Source organism: Hemitrygon akajei, unplaced genomic scaffold (assembly GCF_048418815.1).
Source record: "Hemitrygon akajei unplaced genomic scaffold, sHemAka1.3 Scf000152, whole genome shotgun sequence".
Classification (NCBI taxonomy): Eukaryota; Metazoa; Chordata; class Chondrichthyes; order Myliobatiformes; family Dasyatidae; genus Hemitrygon; species Hemitrygon akajei.
The window spans coordinates 35,966-54,143 of NW_027332038.1; the positions used below are offsets into that span (position 1 = coordinate 35,966).

Sequence of the window (18,178 nt, forward strand, 5' to 3'; positions counted from 1 at the left end):
AAATCCATGTAGATCACATCCACTGCGCGACCCTCATCTATATGCCTGGTCACCTCTTCAAAGAACTCTATCAGGCTTGTTAGACATGATCTGCCCTTCAGAAAGCCATGCTGACTGTCACTGATCAGACCATGATTCTCTAAATGCCAATAGATCCTATCTCTGTGAATCTTTTCCAACAGCTTTCCCACCACAGATGTAAGGCTCAATGGTCAATAATTATCCGGACTGACCCTACTACCCTTTTTGAACAAGGGGACAACATTCATCTCTTTCCAATCCTCCGTGACCATTCCCGTGGACAATGAGGACATAATGATCCTAGCCAGAGGCTCAGCAATGTATTTCCTCGCCTCGGATGCAGAACTGGGAAGTGGCAGATGGAGTTCAACACAGATGAAGAGATTCATTTCTGCAGGTCAAATTTGAACACAGAATATAATATTAATGGTAAGACTCTTGGCAGTGTGGAGGGTCAGAGAGATCTTGGGGTCCATGTCCATACGACACTCAAAGCTGCTGTGGAAGTTGGCAGTGTTATTAGAAAGACGTCTGGTGTGATGGCATTCATCAACCGTGGGATTGAGTTCAAGAGCTGTGAGGTGATGTTGAAGCTATATTTCTCCTAACCTGTACATAAGTAATTGTACCCCAACACGGCAGGGCTGTGGGCTTAGTTGGACCTCACTTGGGAGACCTGTGTTCAGTTCTGGTGGCTTCACTACAGGAAGGATGTGGATGCTATAGAGAGTGTAGAGTAAATTTACAAGGATGTTGCTCTTGGATTGGAGAGCATGCCTTATGAGAATAGATTGAGTGAACTTGGCCTTATTGGAGCGATGGAGGATGAGAGTTGACCTGATAGAGGTGTATAAGATGATGAGAAGCTTTGACCATGTGGATAGCCAGAGGCATTTTCCCAGGCTTGAAGTGACTAACATGAGGGGACGTAGTTTTAAGCTGCTTGAAAGTGGGTACCGAGGGAATGTCAGGGGTAAGTTTCTTACACAGAGAGTGGTGGGTGCATGGAATGGGCTGCTGGCAACGGTGGTGGAGGTGGATACAATAGGATATTTTAAGAGACTCTTAGATAGGTTCATGGAGCTTAGAAACATAGAGTGATATACGATCAGGAAATCCTAGGCAATCTCTAGAGTAGGTTACATGGTCGGTACAACATTGTGGGCTGAAGAGCCTGTAATGTGCTGTAGATTTCTGTGTTCTGTGTCAAAGACAGGCAGAGGGATTAGTTTAAATGGACTGGAGGACGGCATGGAAATGTTGGGCCGAAGGGCCTGTGTTAGTGTCGTAAGGGAGGGGTGCTATCCCAAACATCGATTCTATTCCTCTCAACAGATGCTGCCTGACCTGACAACGTTCTTGAAAATTTCTTGAAAAGTTACATTCAGTTCCGCTTAGCATTCTGTACAAAGGATGTTTTGTGCTGGAAGAGTGCAGAGGAGATTCATCATGATTGAGGGGGCTTGTGTTCATAAATCCATAAGGCATAGGAACAGAATGAGGCCATTCAGCCCATTGAGTCAGCCACCTTTCCATCATGGCTGATCCCAGATCGCACTCAATTCCAGATATCTGACCTCCCGCCATATCCTTTGATGCCCTGACCGATCAGGAAACGATCAACTTCCGCCTTGAATATACCCACACACTCGGCCTCCACCGCAGTCTGTGGCAGAGCATTCCACAGATCCAATACACCTTGGCTAATTAAAAAAAATAAGCTGCTTACCTCCGTTTGAAATGGTGGCCCCTCAACTTTGTGGCTGTGCCCCACCACAGGAAATACCTTCTCCACATCCACCTTATCCAGTCCTTTCAACACTCGGTAGGTTTCAATGAGATGACCCGCATTTTTCTGAGTTCCAGTGAGCACAGGGTCAAAGCTGCCAAGTGCTCCTCATATTTTAACCCCTTCATTCCCGAAATCATCCTAGTGAACCTCCTCTGAACTCTCTCCAATGACAACACATCCTGTCTGAGATGTGGGGCCCAACACTGTTGACAATACTCCAAGTGTGGCCTGACTCGTGTCTTATAAAGCTTCAGCATTATCTCTTTGCTGTTATATTCATGGGGCGAGATTGGACTGTGTTGATCGACAGGGAGATCTTGGAATCCGAATTCATAACTCCCAGATAGTGGTTCCATTGTCGGGCAGGTATGTTGCAGTTGTATAAATCTCTAGTTTAACCACATCTGGAGAATTGCATTCGAATACAGGAATAATGCGGAGGTTTTGGATGGTGAGTGGAAGAGGCTTAACAGGATGCTGCCTGGATAAAGTGAGACCGGACAATCTCGGGGAATTTTCTCCGGAGTGGCTGAGGCTGAGGGAGGTCTGACAGACGTTTACAGGAATGTGAGAGACACAGACAGAGTGGACAGCCGGGATTGTTTCTCTGAGGAGGAAATGTCCAATGCCAGTGGGCATGCACTTCAGGAGAAAGGGGGAACACATCCTCATTGGTCCTTTTTGCACTATTTATGTATTTTGTAATTTAGTGTAATTTTGTATCTTTTCTCTGCATAGCTGCTGTTGAAAAAAAAAACAATTGGAAAAGACAATGATGTTAAAAACCTGACTCAGGATGTTTAAAGGAGATTTGTGTTTCAAGTTTTGTTTTTCATTCCCATCGTGGTGGGTGTCTGGAGTGAATATCGGGTAGTGGTGGAGGCCGATGTGAAAGGGGCTATTAGATACCACGTGAATGTGAGGAGAATGGAGGGATGTGTTCCTTGTGTAGGCAGAAGGGATTGGTTTAGTAAGGCATGAAGTGACCAGTTCAATTGGTTCAGAACAACACAGTGAGCAGAAGGGCCTGTTCAAGGACAAGTACAGCAAGCAGAGCAGGTAAACTGGATAAAGTGATCCCACTCAGAGAACAGACTGTGACGTCAGTGGATATATGCCGGCATCACAGTTCTCTCACCAAAGATACTTCACTGCTGGATAAAATGAAGTTTGTGATGTTTATAACTGATGTGGTGAATTGTACTGAGCAGACATCTCATGCTACTGAGGAAATTAAAATTATTGTGAAAGCTGCAGAAAGGTATCTCGGTGTAACTGGTGTTTTGTGGGAAGCTTTAAATGAGGTTTTGTTGGGTAGGGTATCTGTATCCCAATCTACTTGTGAAGATACATAATCAGATTACAATACTGAATGAAATGCAAGAACTCTGTTTTATAATGGCCAATACTTTAAGAATTTAATTTCTGATTTTTCAGATTCTTCCGATGTTATATCGTTCAGGAAACCTGCACATTTTAAGTTTTTATTCCTGTGCAGGATTATATTGTCGTTAGGCTTGACAGGTTAGTTGGTAGAGGGGTGGTGTTGCCAGTTTTATAAGGAAAGGGGCAGGGTATAGAGTTGTGAATGGCAATAAAATGTTTAAGGAAATTGTAGTATAAATTCTTGATTCAACAAGTATGTATGTAATTTTCTTTTGTGAAAATATTAACTTTTTGAATCGTATTTGCAGGTTTGGCCATCCACTTTCCTGATGGAAAATGGTTGTTGTAGTAGTGTCCATTCTAAACCCTGCAGCTCCCCGTCTGATCCTCCTTGTTATAGGCCAATATCATGAATGTCTCTTTTATGAATACTTCTGGAATGTATGGTAATCGAGCATTTGAATTATATTTTCGATAAAAGAGGTGATTTCACATTTTATCAGAGGGGAATTCAGAAGGGTAGAATAACATTGGAATCAGTTTTGTGTTTGGAAGATCATATTAGGAAAGCACAGTTAAATCAAGATGTTGTAATAGCAATATTTTGTGATATTGAAAAGGCAAATGATATTTTTTGCAGGATGGACTTCTGATTAATTTTTGGAAATGCAATTGAGGGGGCTATTGTACATTTTTTCTGATTGTTTTTATTTGGACGCTTTGTAAAGGTATGGATGGGCAAGTATGAAATTGTATTCATTTTTATGTTTGGAAGATGATATTAGGAAAGCAGTTAAATATAGATGTTGTAATAGCATTTCTTTTACTATTTAAAAGGCAGATGGTGTTTATGGTAGGAAAGACTTATGAAATTGTGGAAATGAGGATGGAGGAGGTGATTATCGAACTTTTTCTCAGTTTTTTTTAATTGAACGTCTTGGCTCAGGTACAGGTGGGCAAGTTATATTCAGGTTGGTATGAGATAGAGATTGGGATCCTAACAAAGCAGTATTTATTACTTCACAATATAATTAATGATACTTTTTCTGAAATAGGTTTTGGAATGTGTAAATCATTGTATGCAGATGATGGAGTTTTGTGGATTAGAGGTAGGAATTTTGATTTTACTATACAGGGGGTGATTGATAAGTTTGTGGCCTAAGGTAGAAGGAGTCAATTTTAGAAAACCTAGCACATTTATTTTCAAAAATAGTAATAGTCCCCTCCTACATTTACACAGTCCAGCGGTCGTGGAGCATACGGATGCCTTCTTTGTAAAAGTTGGCATCTCCAGAAAGTGGTCCACAACAGCAGTGATTCATAAATTCGTGGCCTAAGGTAGCAGGAGATGAGTTATACAGTTCTCGTTACATGCAAGTGCAGGTCAACTCCTTGAGTGATTATGCAGAAAGTTTGAAGTTTATAATTTTTGTGGTATTTCTGTTTCAGATAATTGAAAATTGCAAGTAAGCACTGTCTGAGAAAATGGACATCGGTCTTTGTGCAGTCATCTGCTACCTCGGTCTCAAGGGCTTATCACCCAAGGAGGTCCACAAGGTCGTGATGGCAACACTAGGAGAGGGTGAAAAATAAATGTGCTAGGTTGTCTAAAATTGACTCCTTCTACCTTAGGCCACCAATTTATCAATCACCCCTTGTATAAAGGATGGACTCGCAATTAATAAGCTCAAACAGTTGGCAAATTAGATGGGATTTAAGCTTTTACTAGCTACAAGACAAGTTATGTTATTTACAAACAGGATGAACAGACCTACACGTGATTGGAAATGATCTGGTCAAACTCCTTAAAAGGCGTCAGTGGTAAGATTTCCAGGCATGTGGACGGATAATAAGCTGATATGGAAGCATCGGATCAGAAAATAATTGACAAATGTAAAGAAACATTAAATATTCTCAGTTATCTCTGTGGGTAGTCTATGGTGTTACATGAAAATATTTGTTGACCAAATATATTTGTTTAATTGGATCTGTTCTTGATTATGGTTGTGGTTTGTAGATCAGCTCCAGACAACAGGCCCCGATCCTCGGCGGGGAAAGGCCGGGCGCCCTCCGTGCAGCTGAAACATCTCAGGGTCTTTTCACCTCTGCTATCGGAAGGAATCAAACCCCCGGCCGGTGTTGCAGCCTTTACTCGAGATGCAACTCGCAATCTGCCGCCTCTCCCCGGATCCACTCGTTCCCGGTTCCATGTTCGGCAGCTCCGAGCGTTCAGCGTCCCGCCCACCTACACTCCTCCGCCAATGGGAACATGTGTCTCCCAGCGACCCGCCCACCTAAACTCCCCCGCCAATGAGAACATGCTTCTCCCAGCTCTCAGTGTCCCGCCCACCTACACTCCTCCGCCAATGAGAACATGGTGCTCTCAGCGCTCAGCGTCCCGCCCACCTGCACTCCCCCGCCAATGAGAACATGTCAGTCAGTCAGTCAGTCAGCTGGAGTGGGTGGGTCAGAGTAATTGGAAAGTCTCCGGGATTAGCCATTAGCCAGCGCCACGGGCTCTTTGTGGCGCTGTGGAACATGGCCACTGATCTGGGCAGGAATCTTTCTGCATGGCCTGAACACTGCACGGCACTTCCAATGAAAGAAAATTCCATCAGCGCCGCACCGACTGCGATCTGCGTGGGAGTGTTTCAGATACTGTGCAACCGCACACACGCGCAGCACAGCGACAACAGGGAGTAACACCAATGAGAGAATGACATTGTGCTACGTCACAGGCTGACGTTTATGGTCAGTCCAGAGGCCACAAATCCCACAGATTCGCGACTCTCTTGGTAAAGAAATTCCTCCTCATCTCCTCTCTAAAAGGACGTCGCTCTATTCTGAGCCTCTGTCCTCTGGGTCACCACCGGAAACATCCTCTCCACATCGAGACATTTCAACACCTGATAGGTTTTCAATGAGGTCCGCCTCATTCTGAATTCCAGTGAGAGAGGCCCAGAGTGATCGAATGCTCCTCATATGACAAGACTTTCATTCCCGGAATCATTTTTGTGAGCAACACACACAAAATGCCAGAGGAACTCAGCAGGCCAGTCAGCGTCTATGGAGAGAAAGAACAGTCGACCTTTCGGGTCGAAACCCTTCGGCAGGACTGGAGATTTAAAAGAATCTCAGAGTAGATTTAAAAGGTCGGAGGAGCGGGGAGTGAAACAGCGTGATTGGTGAAATCGGGAGGGGGGATGAGGTAATACGCTGAGAAGTTGATTGGTGAAGGCATTAGAAGAAAAAAATAGGGAGTGGAACACCAGAGGGAGGCAAGGAGATAACATGAGAGAGGAAAAAAGGAATGGGAAATGGTGAATGAGGGACATCACCGGAACTTTGAGAAATCGTTGTTCATGCCACCAGGTCGCAGTCTGTCCAAACGGGATATAAGGCGCTGGTTCTCCAGTGTAAGTGTGGCGTGATTATGACAGTGGGGGAGGCCATGGATTGACATATCAGAATGGGAATGGAAAGTGGAAATCAGGAAATCAGATCATCTTTTACTCGCTTAGCTATTCATAGTAACAGAATTTTTGAGCGGGGTGCCCAAACTTTTGCATGCCGCTGTAGGTAGGGAGAGACTGAACCATGGGGGATTGGGGATAAGACAGAGTCGGGGTATGCTATGTGTTCATTGGGGAGGAACAAGCTGAAACAATGGGTCTACCTGGACACGGGGGTTTAGGATTTTGCGGAGGAGGCAGAAACAGGAGCTTCGGCGTCCGGGAAGTATTGTCAAATCAAGCCAAGTCACTTTTATTGTCATTTCAATCATAACTGCTGCGTACAGTACATAGTAAAAATGAGACGACGTTTTTCAGGACCATGGTGTTACTGTGTCATGTCACAAAAACTGGACTGAACTATGTAAAAAAACAACACAGAGAAAAAAGAAACAACTACACTAGACTACAGACCTACCCAGGACTGTATAAAGTGCAGGCATTACAATAAATAATAAACAGGACAGTAGTGCAAGGTGTCAGTCACCTATTGAGGAGTCTGATAGCTTGGGAGAAGAAACTGTTACATAGTCTGTTCTTGAAAGCCCGAAAGCTTTGGTGCCTTTTCCCAGACAGCAGGAGGGAGAAGAGTTTATATGAGGGGTGCATACAAGGGGTCCTTCATAATTCTGTTTGCTTTGTGGATGCAGCGTGTAGTGTAAATGTCCGTGATGGCGGGAAGAGAGACCCCGATGATCTTCTCAGCTGACCTCACTATCCGCTGCAGGGTCTTGCGATCCGAGATGGTGCAATTTCCGAACCAGGCAGTGATGCCGCTGCTCAGGATGCTCTCAATACAACCCCTGTAGAATGTGATGAGGATGGGGGGTGGCAGATGGACTTTCCTCAGCCTTCGCAGAAAGTAGAGACGCTGCTGGGCTTTCTTTGCTATGGAGCTGATGTTCAGGGACCAGGTGAGATTCTCCGCCAGGTGAACACCAAGAAATTTGGTGCTCTTTACGATCTCTATCAAGGAGCCGTCGATGTTAAGCGGGGAGTGATCGCTCCGTGCCCTCCTGAAGTCAAAAACCATCTCTCTTGTTTTGTTCACATTCAGAGACAGGTTGTTGGCTCTGCACCAGTCCATTAGCCGCTGCACCTCCTCTCTGTAAGCTGACTCGTTGTTCTTGCTGATGAGACCCACCACGGTCGTGTCATCGGCGAACTTGATGATATGGTTCGAGCTGTGTGTTGCAGCACAGTCGTGGGTCAGCAGAGTGAACAGCAGTGGACTGAGCACGCAGCCCTGGGGAGCCCCCGTGCTCAGTGTGATGGTGTTGGAGATGCTGCCTCCCGATTCGGACTGACTGAGGTCTCCCAGTCAGGAAGTCTAGGATCCAGTTGCAGAGGGAGGTGTTCAGGCCCAGCAGGCTCAGCTACTCTATGAGGTTGGTGGTTGTAAGAAGAGAAAGGGTTAAGGTTAGACTGTGCTAAGATCTAAGCTTACAAAACATATGCTGACACATTGCTAAATAAGGATATAAGATTCTTGCAAAACTGTATAGGTACAATCTGTACCTTGTGGTAATCATGAAGAACTAAAAGGGAGTCATTAAGCTAGGAGCTGAGAGCGGAGGTGGATGGAACAGATGGAGATAAGCTGTACTCTTGTGGCTAACTCCAAGGACAGAGGATATGAGAAAATGTGTATGTGACCCCCGAAATGTACAAGCTGTGGGGAGGGGGAGAGTGGAGCTGACTATGAATAATTGTAGGAATGATACAGCAACTGAGGGACACGTGATAACCTACTTGAAACTGTATAAAAGGAAATGAAATGTAATGCTCTGGGCTCAATACTGCTGGAGCAGTTTTGGGTCCGACTCTGCAGACTCGTGAAAAATAAAGCTTTGCCGCTTTGCAGTTTGCTGAGACTCATGGTGTGAGTTATTTCTGACAGCTGGGGGTCTCGTCCGGGATCCCCACTCCGGTCGTGGAGGGCGAGAGGAAGGACATCGGAGAAGGTGCACCCTGCCGAGTTCGGCAGTCCCTGATTCCTTGCTCGTCGTCTGAAACGGCTTGAGCGAGTGAGATCCGGACAGCGCAAGGCGGCAAAGCAGGGAGGAAAGGAGACGGTTCTACGGCACACCGGGTAAGTGAGACTAGCTAACTGAGATCTAGGTGGGTGTGACCGGGTAAACTAGGTGTGACGACACCTAGAGTAAAAAGAACCGGGCCGGGAAGGGAATAATGGGAGGGGGAAGCTCAAAGGAAGAGGAGCCGGAGAGTTCGGGTTTGTTCCCGAAGGTACCTCCTGATAGCCCCCTCGGTAGAATGTTTGCAGGATGGGGATATGGACGAACAAAGGGAAAGCAGAAAAAGAGAATGGTAGAATATTGCAAATCATGGTCCAAACAGCCAATAAAAGGGTCCTCGGTATGGTGGCCACCATTTGGGTCAGATGAGGATTGGGTTAGACAGGCCTTAAACATATATGTAAACTCTAAGCCAAATGTAAAAGAAGAAGAAAGTGAATACGCCTCTTGCTGGGTTTCGGGGCCAGGAGACTCAGCCAGAAGTTACAAATTGGAAACTAAAACTAAGGAGGAAGAGCCTCCTTGGGACGTGTTGAATCATCTACCTCCCCCTTATGTTCCCCGGCCCCAGCAGCCCGAACAAGCTGCTAGTGCTCCGCATCCGGATGATCCGCAACGGCAGGCGGAAGAGGAGAGAGAGAAAGGAGAAGGGGAATGCCGGGGAACCTAAGTTTCCCCTGTTAAACCCGAACTGGGATAAGCAGACCGGAGAAGGTCAAGGAAACATGAGAGACATGAGGGAATTCCTGATAAAGGGAATAAGACAAGCGGTCCCCAAGGGTCATAATTTCAATAAGGCATTTGGAAGTCATCAAAACCCCGATGAGACCCCAACTGACTTCCTGGATAGAATTCGGAAAAATATGCAACAATATGCGGGGGTAGACCCGGAGACAGAGGTGGGACAACAGCTAATTAGGGTAGAATTTGTATCGAAAGCCTGGCCAGACATTCGGAAGAAACTAGAGAAGATAGAGGACTGGAATTCAAAACCCTTGAGCGAATTACTGCGAGAAGCACAGAAGGTGTTTGTAAGAAGAGATGAGGAGAAACAGAAAAAGACCGCTAGGATGATGGTTCAGACAGTACGGCAAGTAACCACAGAAAACAGGGAAAAGAGGGGAACGTGGTCAGACCGAGGCAATGGCCAAGAACCAGGAAGGAAAACGCGAAGGACTCTAAGATGCTTCCACTGTAACGAGGAAGGACATTTTAAACGGGAATGTCCTAAGTATCGGCGAGAGGTCAGGTCATATGCCATGATGGAGGACGAAGACTAGGGGGGTCGGGGGTTCCTACCCTTGGGGAGAAGAAACTATCGACAGGAACCCCTGGTAAATCTGAAATTAGGTCCCCAAGGGTCAGATACAACCTTTATGGTAGATTCAGGTGCTGAAAGATCAAGTGTAATCCAGATACCTCCCGGCGCCCGAACAGGAACAAGAGTAATGAAGGTATCCGGTATCGGAGGAAAAACGATACAAGTGTCCATTGTGGACAATGTGGAAGTCGGATATGAAGATAGGGCAACAAGGCAAGACCTTCTCCTGCTGCCCTCGGCAGGATTCAACCTATTAGGAAGGGACCTGCAAGTGCAACTGGGCATTGGAACAGTGCCGAACAATGGAGAAATAATAGTAAAATTATTCGCATTAAAAGAAGAGGACGACCAGAAAATAGAGCCCGAGGTGTGGTATAGAGAGGGAAATAGGGGAGGATTGAACATCAGCCCTCTACAGATCACCTTGCTACCGGACGGTCGCCCAGTAAGGAGGAAGCAGTATCCCATTGCGATGGAAGGAAGAAAAGGGCTGCAGCCGGTAATTGAAGGGCTGATCGCAGATGGACTGCTGGAAGAATGTATGTCGCCATATAATACCCCCATCCTCCCGGTGCGAAAGCCGGACGGGACTTATCGGATGGTACAAGACCTGCGGGGTCTAAATGCAGTAGTCCAGACCCGATACCCGGTAGTACCCAACCCGTACACCCTGATGAGTAAAATCTCCCCTGACCATGAATGGTTCAGTGTAATAGATCTAAAAGATGCTTTCTGGAGTTGCCCGCTAGAAGAAAGCAGTCGGGACATGTTTGCGTTTGAATGGGAAAATCCTACAACAGGGCGGAAAAGACAACTCAGATGGACGGTCCTGCCGCAAGGATTCACTGAGTCACCTAACCTATTCGGGCAGGTCTTGGAGCAAGTACTAGCGGAATTCCAATGTGCTCCAGAGAACCAACTGCTACAGTATGTGGATGATTTATTACTATCCGGGCCAACACAGAAAGGGGTGCAGGAAGATACCATCAGATTACTGAACTTCCTAGGGAAAAAGGGGCTACGGGTCTCCAAGAAAAAGTTACAATTCGTGGAAAAGGAAGTAAGGTATCTGGGACACCGGGTCAGTAAGGGACAGCGAAGCATTACCCCAGAAAGGATAGCTGGAATAACAGGGATGTCGCTACCTCGTACCAAGAAGGAGATACGACAGTTCCTGGGGTTAGTGGGGTATTGTCGAATCTGGATTGAGAATTATACTCCCCTGGTGAGATTTCTGTATGATAAACTCGGGCAAGATGAGCAAACAGTAAAATGGACAAAGGAAGAGGAGCAAAAATTCAACTATATCAAGGGGCAATTGATCCGTGCTCCGGTGTTAGTCTTGCCAGCCCTGGAAAAACCATTCCAGCTGTACGTCAACAATGCCGAAGGAATGGCCCAAGGGGTACTCACCCAACTAAGAGGAGGAAAGCGGCAACCCGTGGCTTTCCTGTCAAAAATGTTAGACCCGGTATCGCGTGGATGGCCCACCTGTATCCAAGCAGTGGCAGCGACAGCGGTATTGGTAGAGGAAGCCCGGAAACTAACCTTTGGAGGGAAGATCACAGTGCATTCTCCCCACTCGGTCAGCACCCTACTAGCCCAGAAGGCACATCGGTGGCTCACTGACTCCCGCATTCTAAAGTACGAAACTATACTGATGACCGGAGAAGACCTAAACTTCGCAAAGGATTCCAGTTGCAACCCAGCCCAGTTCCTCTATGGAGGACTAGAAGAAAAGGAGTCAGAACACGACTGTATTGAATTGTTGGACTTGCAAACAAAGAGCCGGGAGGACTTACAGGAAGTTCCCCTGGGAGAAGGACAGGAATTGTATATAGATGGATCCTCACGATGTATTGATGGAGTACGGCACAGCGGATATGCCATCATTGACGGAGAGACTGAAAGAATAGTGGAGTCCGGGAGATTACCGGGAAACTGGTCGGCCCAGTCATGCGAATTATACGCACTCCAGAGGGCTCTGAGGATATTGGAGAAGAGGATCGGAACAATATACACTGACTCTAAGTACGCCTATGGGATAGTACATACCTTTGGGAAGATATGGAAAGAAAGAGGACTGATAACGGCCAGAGGAAAGGGACTGGCACACGAGCAAATGATAAGTATGACATTGGGAGCCCTGGCCCTACCAACTGAGATTGCGATAGTACATGTACCCGGACACCAAAAAGGATCAACACCTGAAGCAGTAGGGAACCGTCTAGCCGATGGGGAGGCCAAACGAGCAGCCGTTGAAGACCCGATCCAACTCCTGACCTTGATACCAGTGAGGGAAGGACTTACTAAACAACCTATGTTTACAAATACCATACCCCGTGGCATCCCCAGAGTTCGGGACGGGTGGAAAGGATGAACAGTACCTTAAAGGCGCAATTGACCAAATTAATGCTAGAAACCAAGTTACCCTGGACTAAGTGTCTCCCCATCGCCCTGTTAAGAATCCGAACAGCACCCAGGAAGGATATAGGAATCTCCCCCTATGAAATGCTGTTTGGACTCCCGTATTGGAATAAGGTAGAAGGGTACCCCACGCTACAAGGGGGTGATATTTTTATAAGGAACTATTTACTGGCACTATCTCGTTCCTTTGCAGAACTGCGGAAGAAGGGTCTCTTGGCCCAGACTCCGCCGCTCGACTTTGCTTTACATCAGATCGTGCCTGGAGATTGGGTTCTGGTACGGACCTGGAAGCCGGAGAAGTTACAACCACAGTGGGAAGGCCCTTTCCAGGTCCTGTTAACCACCGAGGCGGCCGTACGAACAAAAGAGAAAGGGTGGACCCACGCATCCAGAATAAAGGGACCAGTTAAGCCTGAGGGACACACGGAGTGGACCTGTGTTCCCAGTGAAGAACCGTTGGTGGTGAAACTGAAAAGGCAACAAAAATGAACTCAATGTGGACTGTTACATTATTGACTGTAATATATTTAATTCTGTATGTGGGAAAAATAGAAGGGAAGGTGAAAGTAGGAGAAAGCCCATGTCAGAGTATAAAGTTGGCTAAAACAAAAAATAATGCCACTTGGTGGCCCGAGGAGCCGACTTGGTACATAACTAAAGGGGCAAAGGACAATTGTACGGCTATGGGAAACAATTCGGGAATCTGGAATTGCAGTGGGCATAACCCGTACGAAGGAATTCCCAGTGTTTGGAAAGCCTGGCGGAAAGCAAAGAAAGGAGGATTTGTTCCAGAAGGTCTGTTCTGGATTTGTGGGAATCAGGCATACACCAAATTGCCGAAAGGATGGGGAGGAGTTTGTTTCTTAGGCCTTATAAGGCCAGAGTTCTTCCTCCTACCCCAGGATGAAGATAGGGAATTGGGAATCAAGTTATTTGACTCACTGAGAAGGGAGAAGCGGGAGATAAAGGTGGGAGAATGGGGCGACGAGTGGCCTCCAGCACGCATCATTGAATATTACGGACCAGCAACTTGGGCCCAGGATGGGTCATGGGGTTACCGAACCCCGGTATATATGTTAAATCGAATAATACGCCTACAAGCTGTAGTAGGGGTGATCACCAACCAAACCGCATTGGCTCTGGAATTGCTGGCTGAGCAGCAAAGCCAGATGAGAACAGCCATATACCAAAATCGATTAGCATTGGATTACCTATTGGCCTCCGAGGGAGGGGTCTGTGGAAAGTTCAATCTGACAAACTGTTGCCTAAAGATAAATGATAATGGAAAGGCAGTGTTGAAAATATCCGACAAAATTCGGAAGTTGGCCCATGTGCCAGTACAAACTTGGAGATCCTTAGGGAACCTGAGTTGGCTGGATAGTCTGCTGGGAGGAAGCTGGTGGCGAATAGCCCTGTTAATATTTGGCGGAATACTCATAATGATAATCATATTACCATGCTTAATACCCTGCTTGAGAGCATTAATAACGCGAGTAGTAGTACAGGTAATGCAGCCAGGGAACCCAGCTGACCCGGCTAAAATGCTGTTGCAACGAGGCAGAGAACTGGAAGAGTGGAATCCCTGGACAAATCCTTAGCACACTCTAAAAAGAAAAAGGGTGGAATTGTAAGAAGAGAAAGGGTTAAGGTTAGACTGTGCTAAGATCTAAGCTTACAAAACATATGCTGACACATTGCTAAATAAGGATATAAGATTCTTGCAAAACTGTATAGGTACAATCTGTACCTTGTGGTAATCATGAAGAACTAAAAGGGAGTCATTAAGCTAGGAGCTGAGAGCGGAGGTGGATGGAACAGATGGAGATAAGCTGTACTCTTGTGGCTAACTCCAAGGACAGAGGATATGAGAAAATGTGTATGTGACCCCCGAAATGTACAAGCTGTGGGGAGGGGGAGAGTGGAGCTGACTATGAATAATTGTAGGAATGATACAGCAACTGAGGGACACGTGATAACCTACTTGAAACTGTATAAAAGGAAATGAAATGTAATGCTCTGGGCTCAATACTGCTGGAGCAGTTTTGGGTCCGACTCTGCAGACTCGTGAAAAATAAAGCTTTGCCGCTTTGCAGTTTGCTGAGACTCATGGTGTGAGTTATTTCTGACAGTGGTGGTGCTGGGAGATCCCCAGAGTCAAAATGGTTGGTGATGGTGTCGGAGACGATGTCCTGGTGTTCCTTACTGGTGTCCTGTTCGAGGGGTAAGTAAGAGGAGGTGTCTGAGAGTTGGCGATAGGCCTCAGCAAGGTAGGGGTCAGTCCGACAGCACCTCCGCTATCTGCGGGTTTGATGGTGAGGTTAGGATCAGTGCAGCGGGAGTGGAGAGTTCGACGTTCAGAAGGAGTGATGCTAGAATTACAAAACAGTCTGTCCTTTTATTTCTTCTACCAAAGTACACGACTATGCCGTCCCAGAAATTCAGTCCTTCATCCATTGATGTCTTCTGTAAATCTTTCTACAGGAAAGAAACAGCAATTTGTGTCCGGGAATTCTCAAACACAACACATCTCTGTCCGGATATTTAAGGGGAGACCAGATATTTCCATTGAAGCACCGATATATCAGTTGTTGATCCTTGGGGATGAAGTAGTTTCTCATCTCAGCCGGAAACGTGACTGAAATATTTTCGATGTCACTCAGTGAAATCCACTGGAACCGGGCGTTGAGAACACAAGTAACAGAAGTAAGGCTGTTTACAAGAAGGGGATGAGCGGTCTCCATTTTCTAAGGAAGCCGAGATCCTTGAATGTGTCAGGCAGGATGCTGGAGATGTTTTACCAGTCTGTTGTAGCGACTGCAGTTTTCTTTGCCGCTTTACGTTGGGGGAGCAGCATCGATGCAAAATAAACTCATCAGAAAGGTTGGAACCGTCCTTGGCCACAACCGGGGCTCTTTCGAGTGAGTGGTGGAGAGGAGTGGTGTCACTAAACAAATGGGCACCCATTAGGGACAATCGGGCGCATCCTCTCCATGAGCGACTGCACAGGCAGCGGAGCACCCTTTCGAACAGACTCACTCAGCACCGCTGTCACAAGGACCGTTACAGAAGCTCTTTCCTATCAGATGTAATAACCACACACAACAGTCCATCTGCTAACCGGCCACCCACAGCTCCAATCTCTTCATTAAATTTGCCGACAGCACCACATTGATTGGCCCAATCTCAAACAATAATGAGGTGGCCTGCAAGGAAGAAGTCATCTCTCTGACACAATGGTGTCAAGAAAACAACCTCTCCTTCAATGTCGGAAAATCAAGGGAGCTGGTTGTGGATTACAGGAGGAATTGAGACGGGCTAACTCCTAGTGACAACAATGGATCTGGGGTTGAGAGGGTAAACAGCTTTATGTTCCTCAGGATCCTCATCACTCAGGATCTCAGGTGGTCTGTACACACAAGCTGTTGGGTGAAAAAGGCACAACAGCACCTCTTTCACCTCAGACGGTTGAGGAAGTTTGGTATGGGCCCCCGAATCCTAAGATCTTTCTACAGGGGCATAATTGAGAGCATCCTGACTGGCTGAATCACTGCCTGGTATGGGAACTTTACCTCCCTTAATGGAAGGATTCTGCAGAGAGTGCCGCGGGCAGCCCAGCGCATCTGTAGTTGTGAACTTCCCATGATTCAGGAAATTTACAAAGACAGGTGTGTAAAAAGGGTCCGCAGGATCATGGGGCACCTGAGTCACGGTAATCATGATCTATTCCAGCTTCTACCATCGGGGCAACGCTACCGCAGCATAAAAGCCAGGATCAACAGGCTCCGGGACAGCTTCTTCCATTAGGAATCAGACTGTTTAACTCCCGCTGATTTGAGTGCATTTCTATGTTACCTTGACTGTTCTGTTTATTATAAATTACTATGAAATACTACGATTGCACATTGCACATTTAGACGGAGGCATAACGTAAACAGTTTTACTCCACATGTATGGGAAGGATGTAAAAAATAAAGTCAATTCAATACATCTTTCTGCGACAGATCATAGTTCAATAGTCTCTGCAATATTGTTTCATACATTATTATTGCACATTGGTACAGTAATACTGTGTGTGTTATTATTCTCTATTTTTAGTAAAGTCTTCACACTGCTAAGTGCGATTTTAAATATTGCTGCTGTAACGAAAGAATTTCCCACTCGGGATCAATAAAGTATTTATTATTATTATTATTATTATTATTATTATTATTATTATCCAGCCCTATATCTCTTTCAGCGACTTCACCGCTCTTGACTTTACGCCTCCCCCTTTCCCGTTTTCACCTATCACCTCATGTCGCCCCACAATCTGACTCCCTCCCTTCCTTTCCAGTCCTGAAGAAGGGTCTCGGTCTGAAACGCCGACTGTTCACTCCTCTCCATAGTCACCGCCTGCCCCCCTGAGTTCCTCCAGCATTTTGTCTGTGTTGCTTTGGGTTTCCGTATCTGCAGATTCTCGCCTGATAAATCATTGCGCATGCGTGGTCGGCGCCACCAAATCCGAGTATCGCGCATGCGCTGAGTGGCCCGGAGGCCGAAAACGAGCGGACAAAGGTAAGAGCGGGTTCGGGGCGGGTTCTAATTCACCGGCGTCTGAAACGCGACCGAAGGACAATTACTGTGATTTCCAGCAACACTGGTGCTGCACCCCACGGCGGTCCTGGTCCTCTCCCGCTGTCGCAGCCCCACGATCCGTACCCGGCCCCAAAGCATGCTTACCGGCGCATGCGCATTCTCGGGCCTTTCGATGCGGCCAGGGAGGTTTCTCTCTCCCTCTCCCTCTTCCTCCCCCTCTCTCTCCCCTCTCCCTCTCCCTCTCCATCTCCATCTCCCCCTCTCCGTCCCCCTCCCTCTCTTGTTTTACAGCGGTTGGAACCCAGCTTAATGGTGCATTACCGACACCTTCTGCTCCGGAGTATGCGATGGACTCACATTCTAATTCCCTTCATCCAATCGAACACATACACATAACCTAACCTACACTTTATCCTCCCCATCCTAGTACCCTATTTCTGTTTATCCATCATATCCTATAAAAAACCCCTGTACCCCTTAAGAAAGCTAAAAATACCCTGACCTGTGTTCTCTCACCCATGCCCAGCAACCCTTTTAATGTGAATTCCTGCACTCCCAGTTCCCTTAGATTAATTCTCATCATCTCTCTCTGTATCCCATACTTCCTGCAACTCAGAACTACATGCTCTACTGACTTCTGTTCCTGACATTCCTCACACAGTCCTGCCTGGTGTTTCCCTATCAATTTCAGTGTTTGGTTTAGTGCACAGTGCCCCAGCCTTAACCTAGTCCACACAATTTCCTCTCTTCTGTATCTACTTCCTACCCTAGTACCTGCAACACTTTTTTGTATTTGATATAAATGCCTCCCTTTCCCCTCCCTGTCCCATCTTTCTTGCCACATTTGGTTAATTTTTTCCCCAGATTACACACTTAACCTCTGCTTTACTAATGCTAATGTGCATTTCTATATTTTCTTTCTTTATTGCCCTCTTTGCCAACTCATCCGCCCTTTCATTGCCCTTCACCCCTACATGAGCTGAAACGCATAGAAATTTAACCTGACCTCCCTGATTTGCAACTCTTGTCACTGACTGAAGGACTTCATGAAGTACATCTTGCCGGCTGTTTGAGTGAGAAGGCCTTAAACTTGCTAGTACTGAAGATG

The 18,178-nt window shown here is 46.4% G+C and overlaps 1 protein-coding gene across 1 annotated transcript; it reads left to right on the top strand.

Annotated features, from left to right (window-relative positions):
* Window positions 1-8,131: 8,131 nt before the first annotated feature.
* Window positions 8,132-14,591, top strand: LOC140724019 (endogenous retrovirus group 3 member 1 Env polyprotein-like). The gene is made up of 2 exons (XM_073038509.1): window positions 8,132-8,803; window positions 12,689-14,591. Exon 2 carries the CDS (start codon window positions 12,981-12,983, stop codon window positions 14,091-14,093), a length of 1,113 nt encoding a protein of 370 aa, XP_072894610.1. The 5' UTR covers window positions 8,132-8,803; window positions 12,689-12,980; the 3' UTR covers window positions 14,094-14,591.
* The last annotated feature ends 3,587 nt before the right edge of the window (window positions 14,592-18,178 follow it).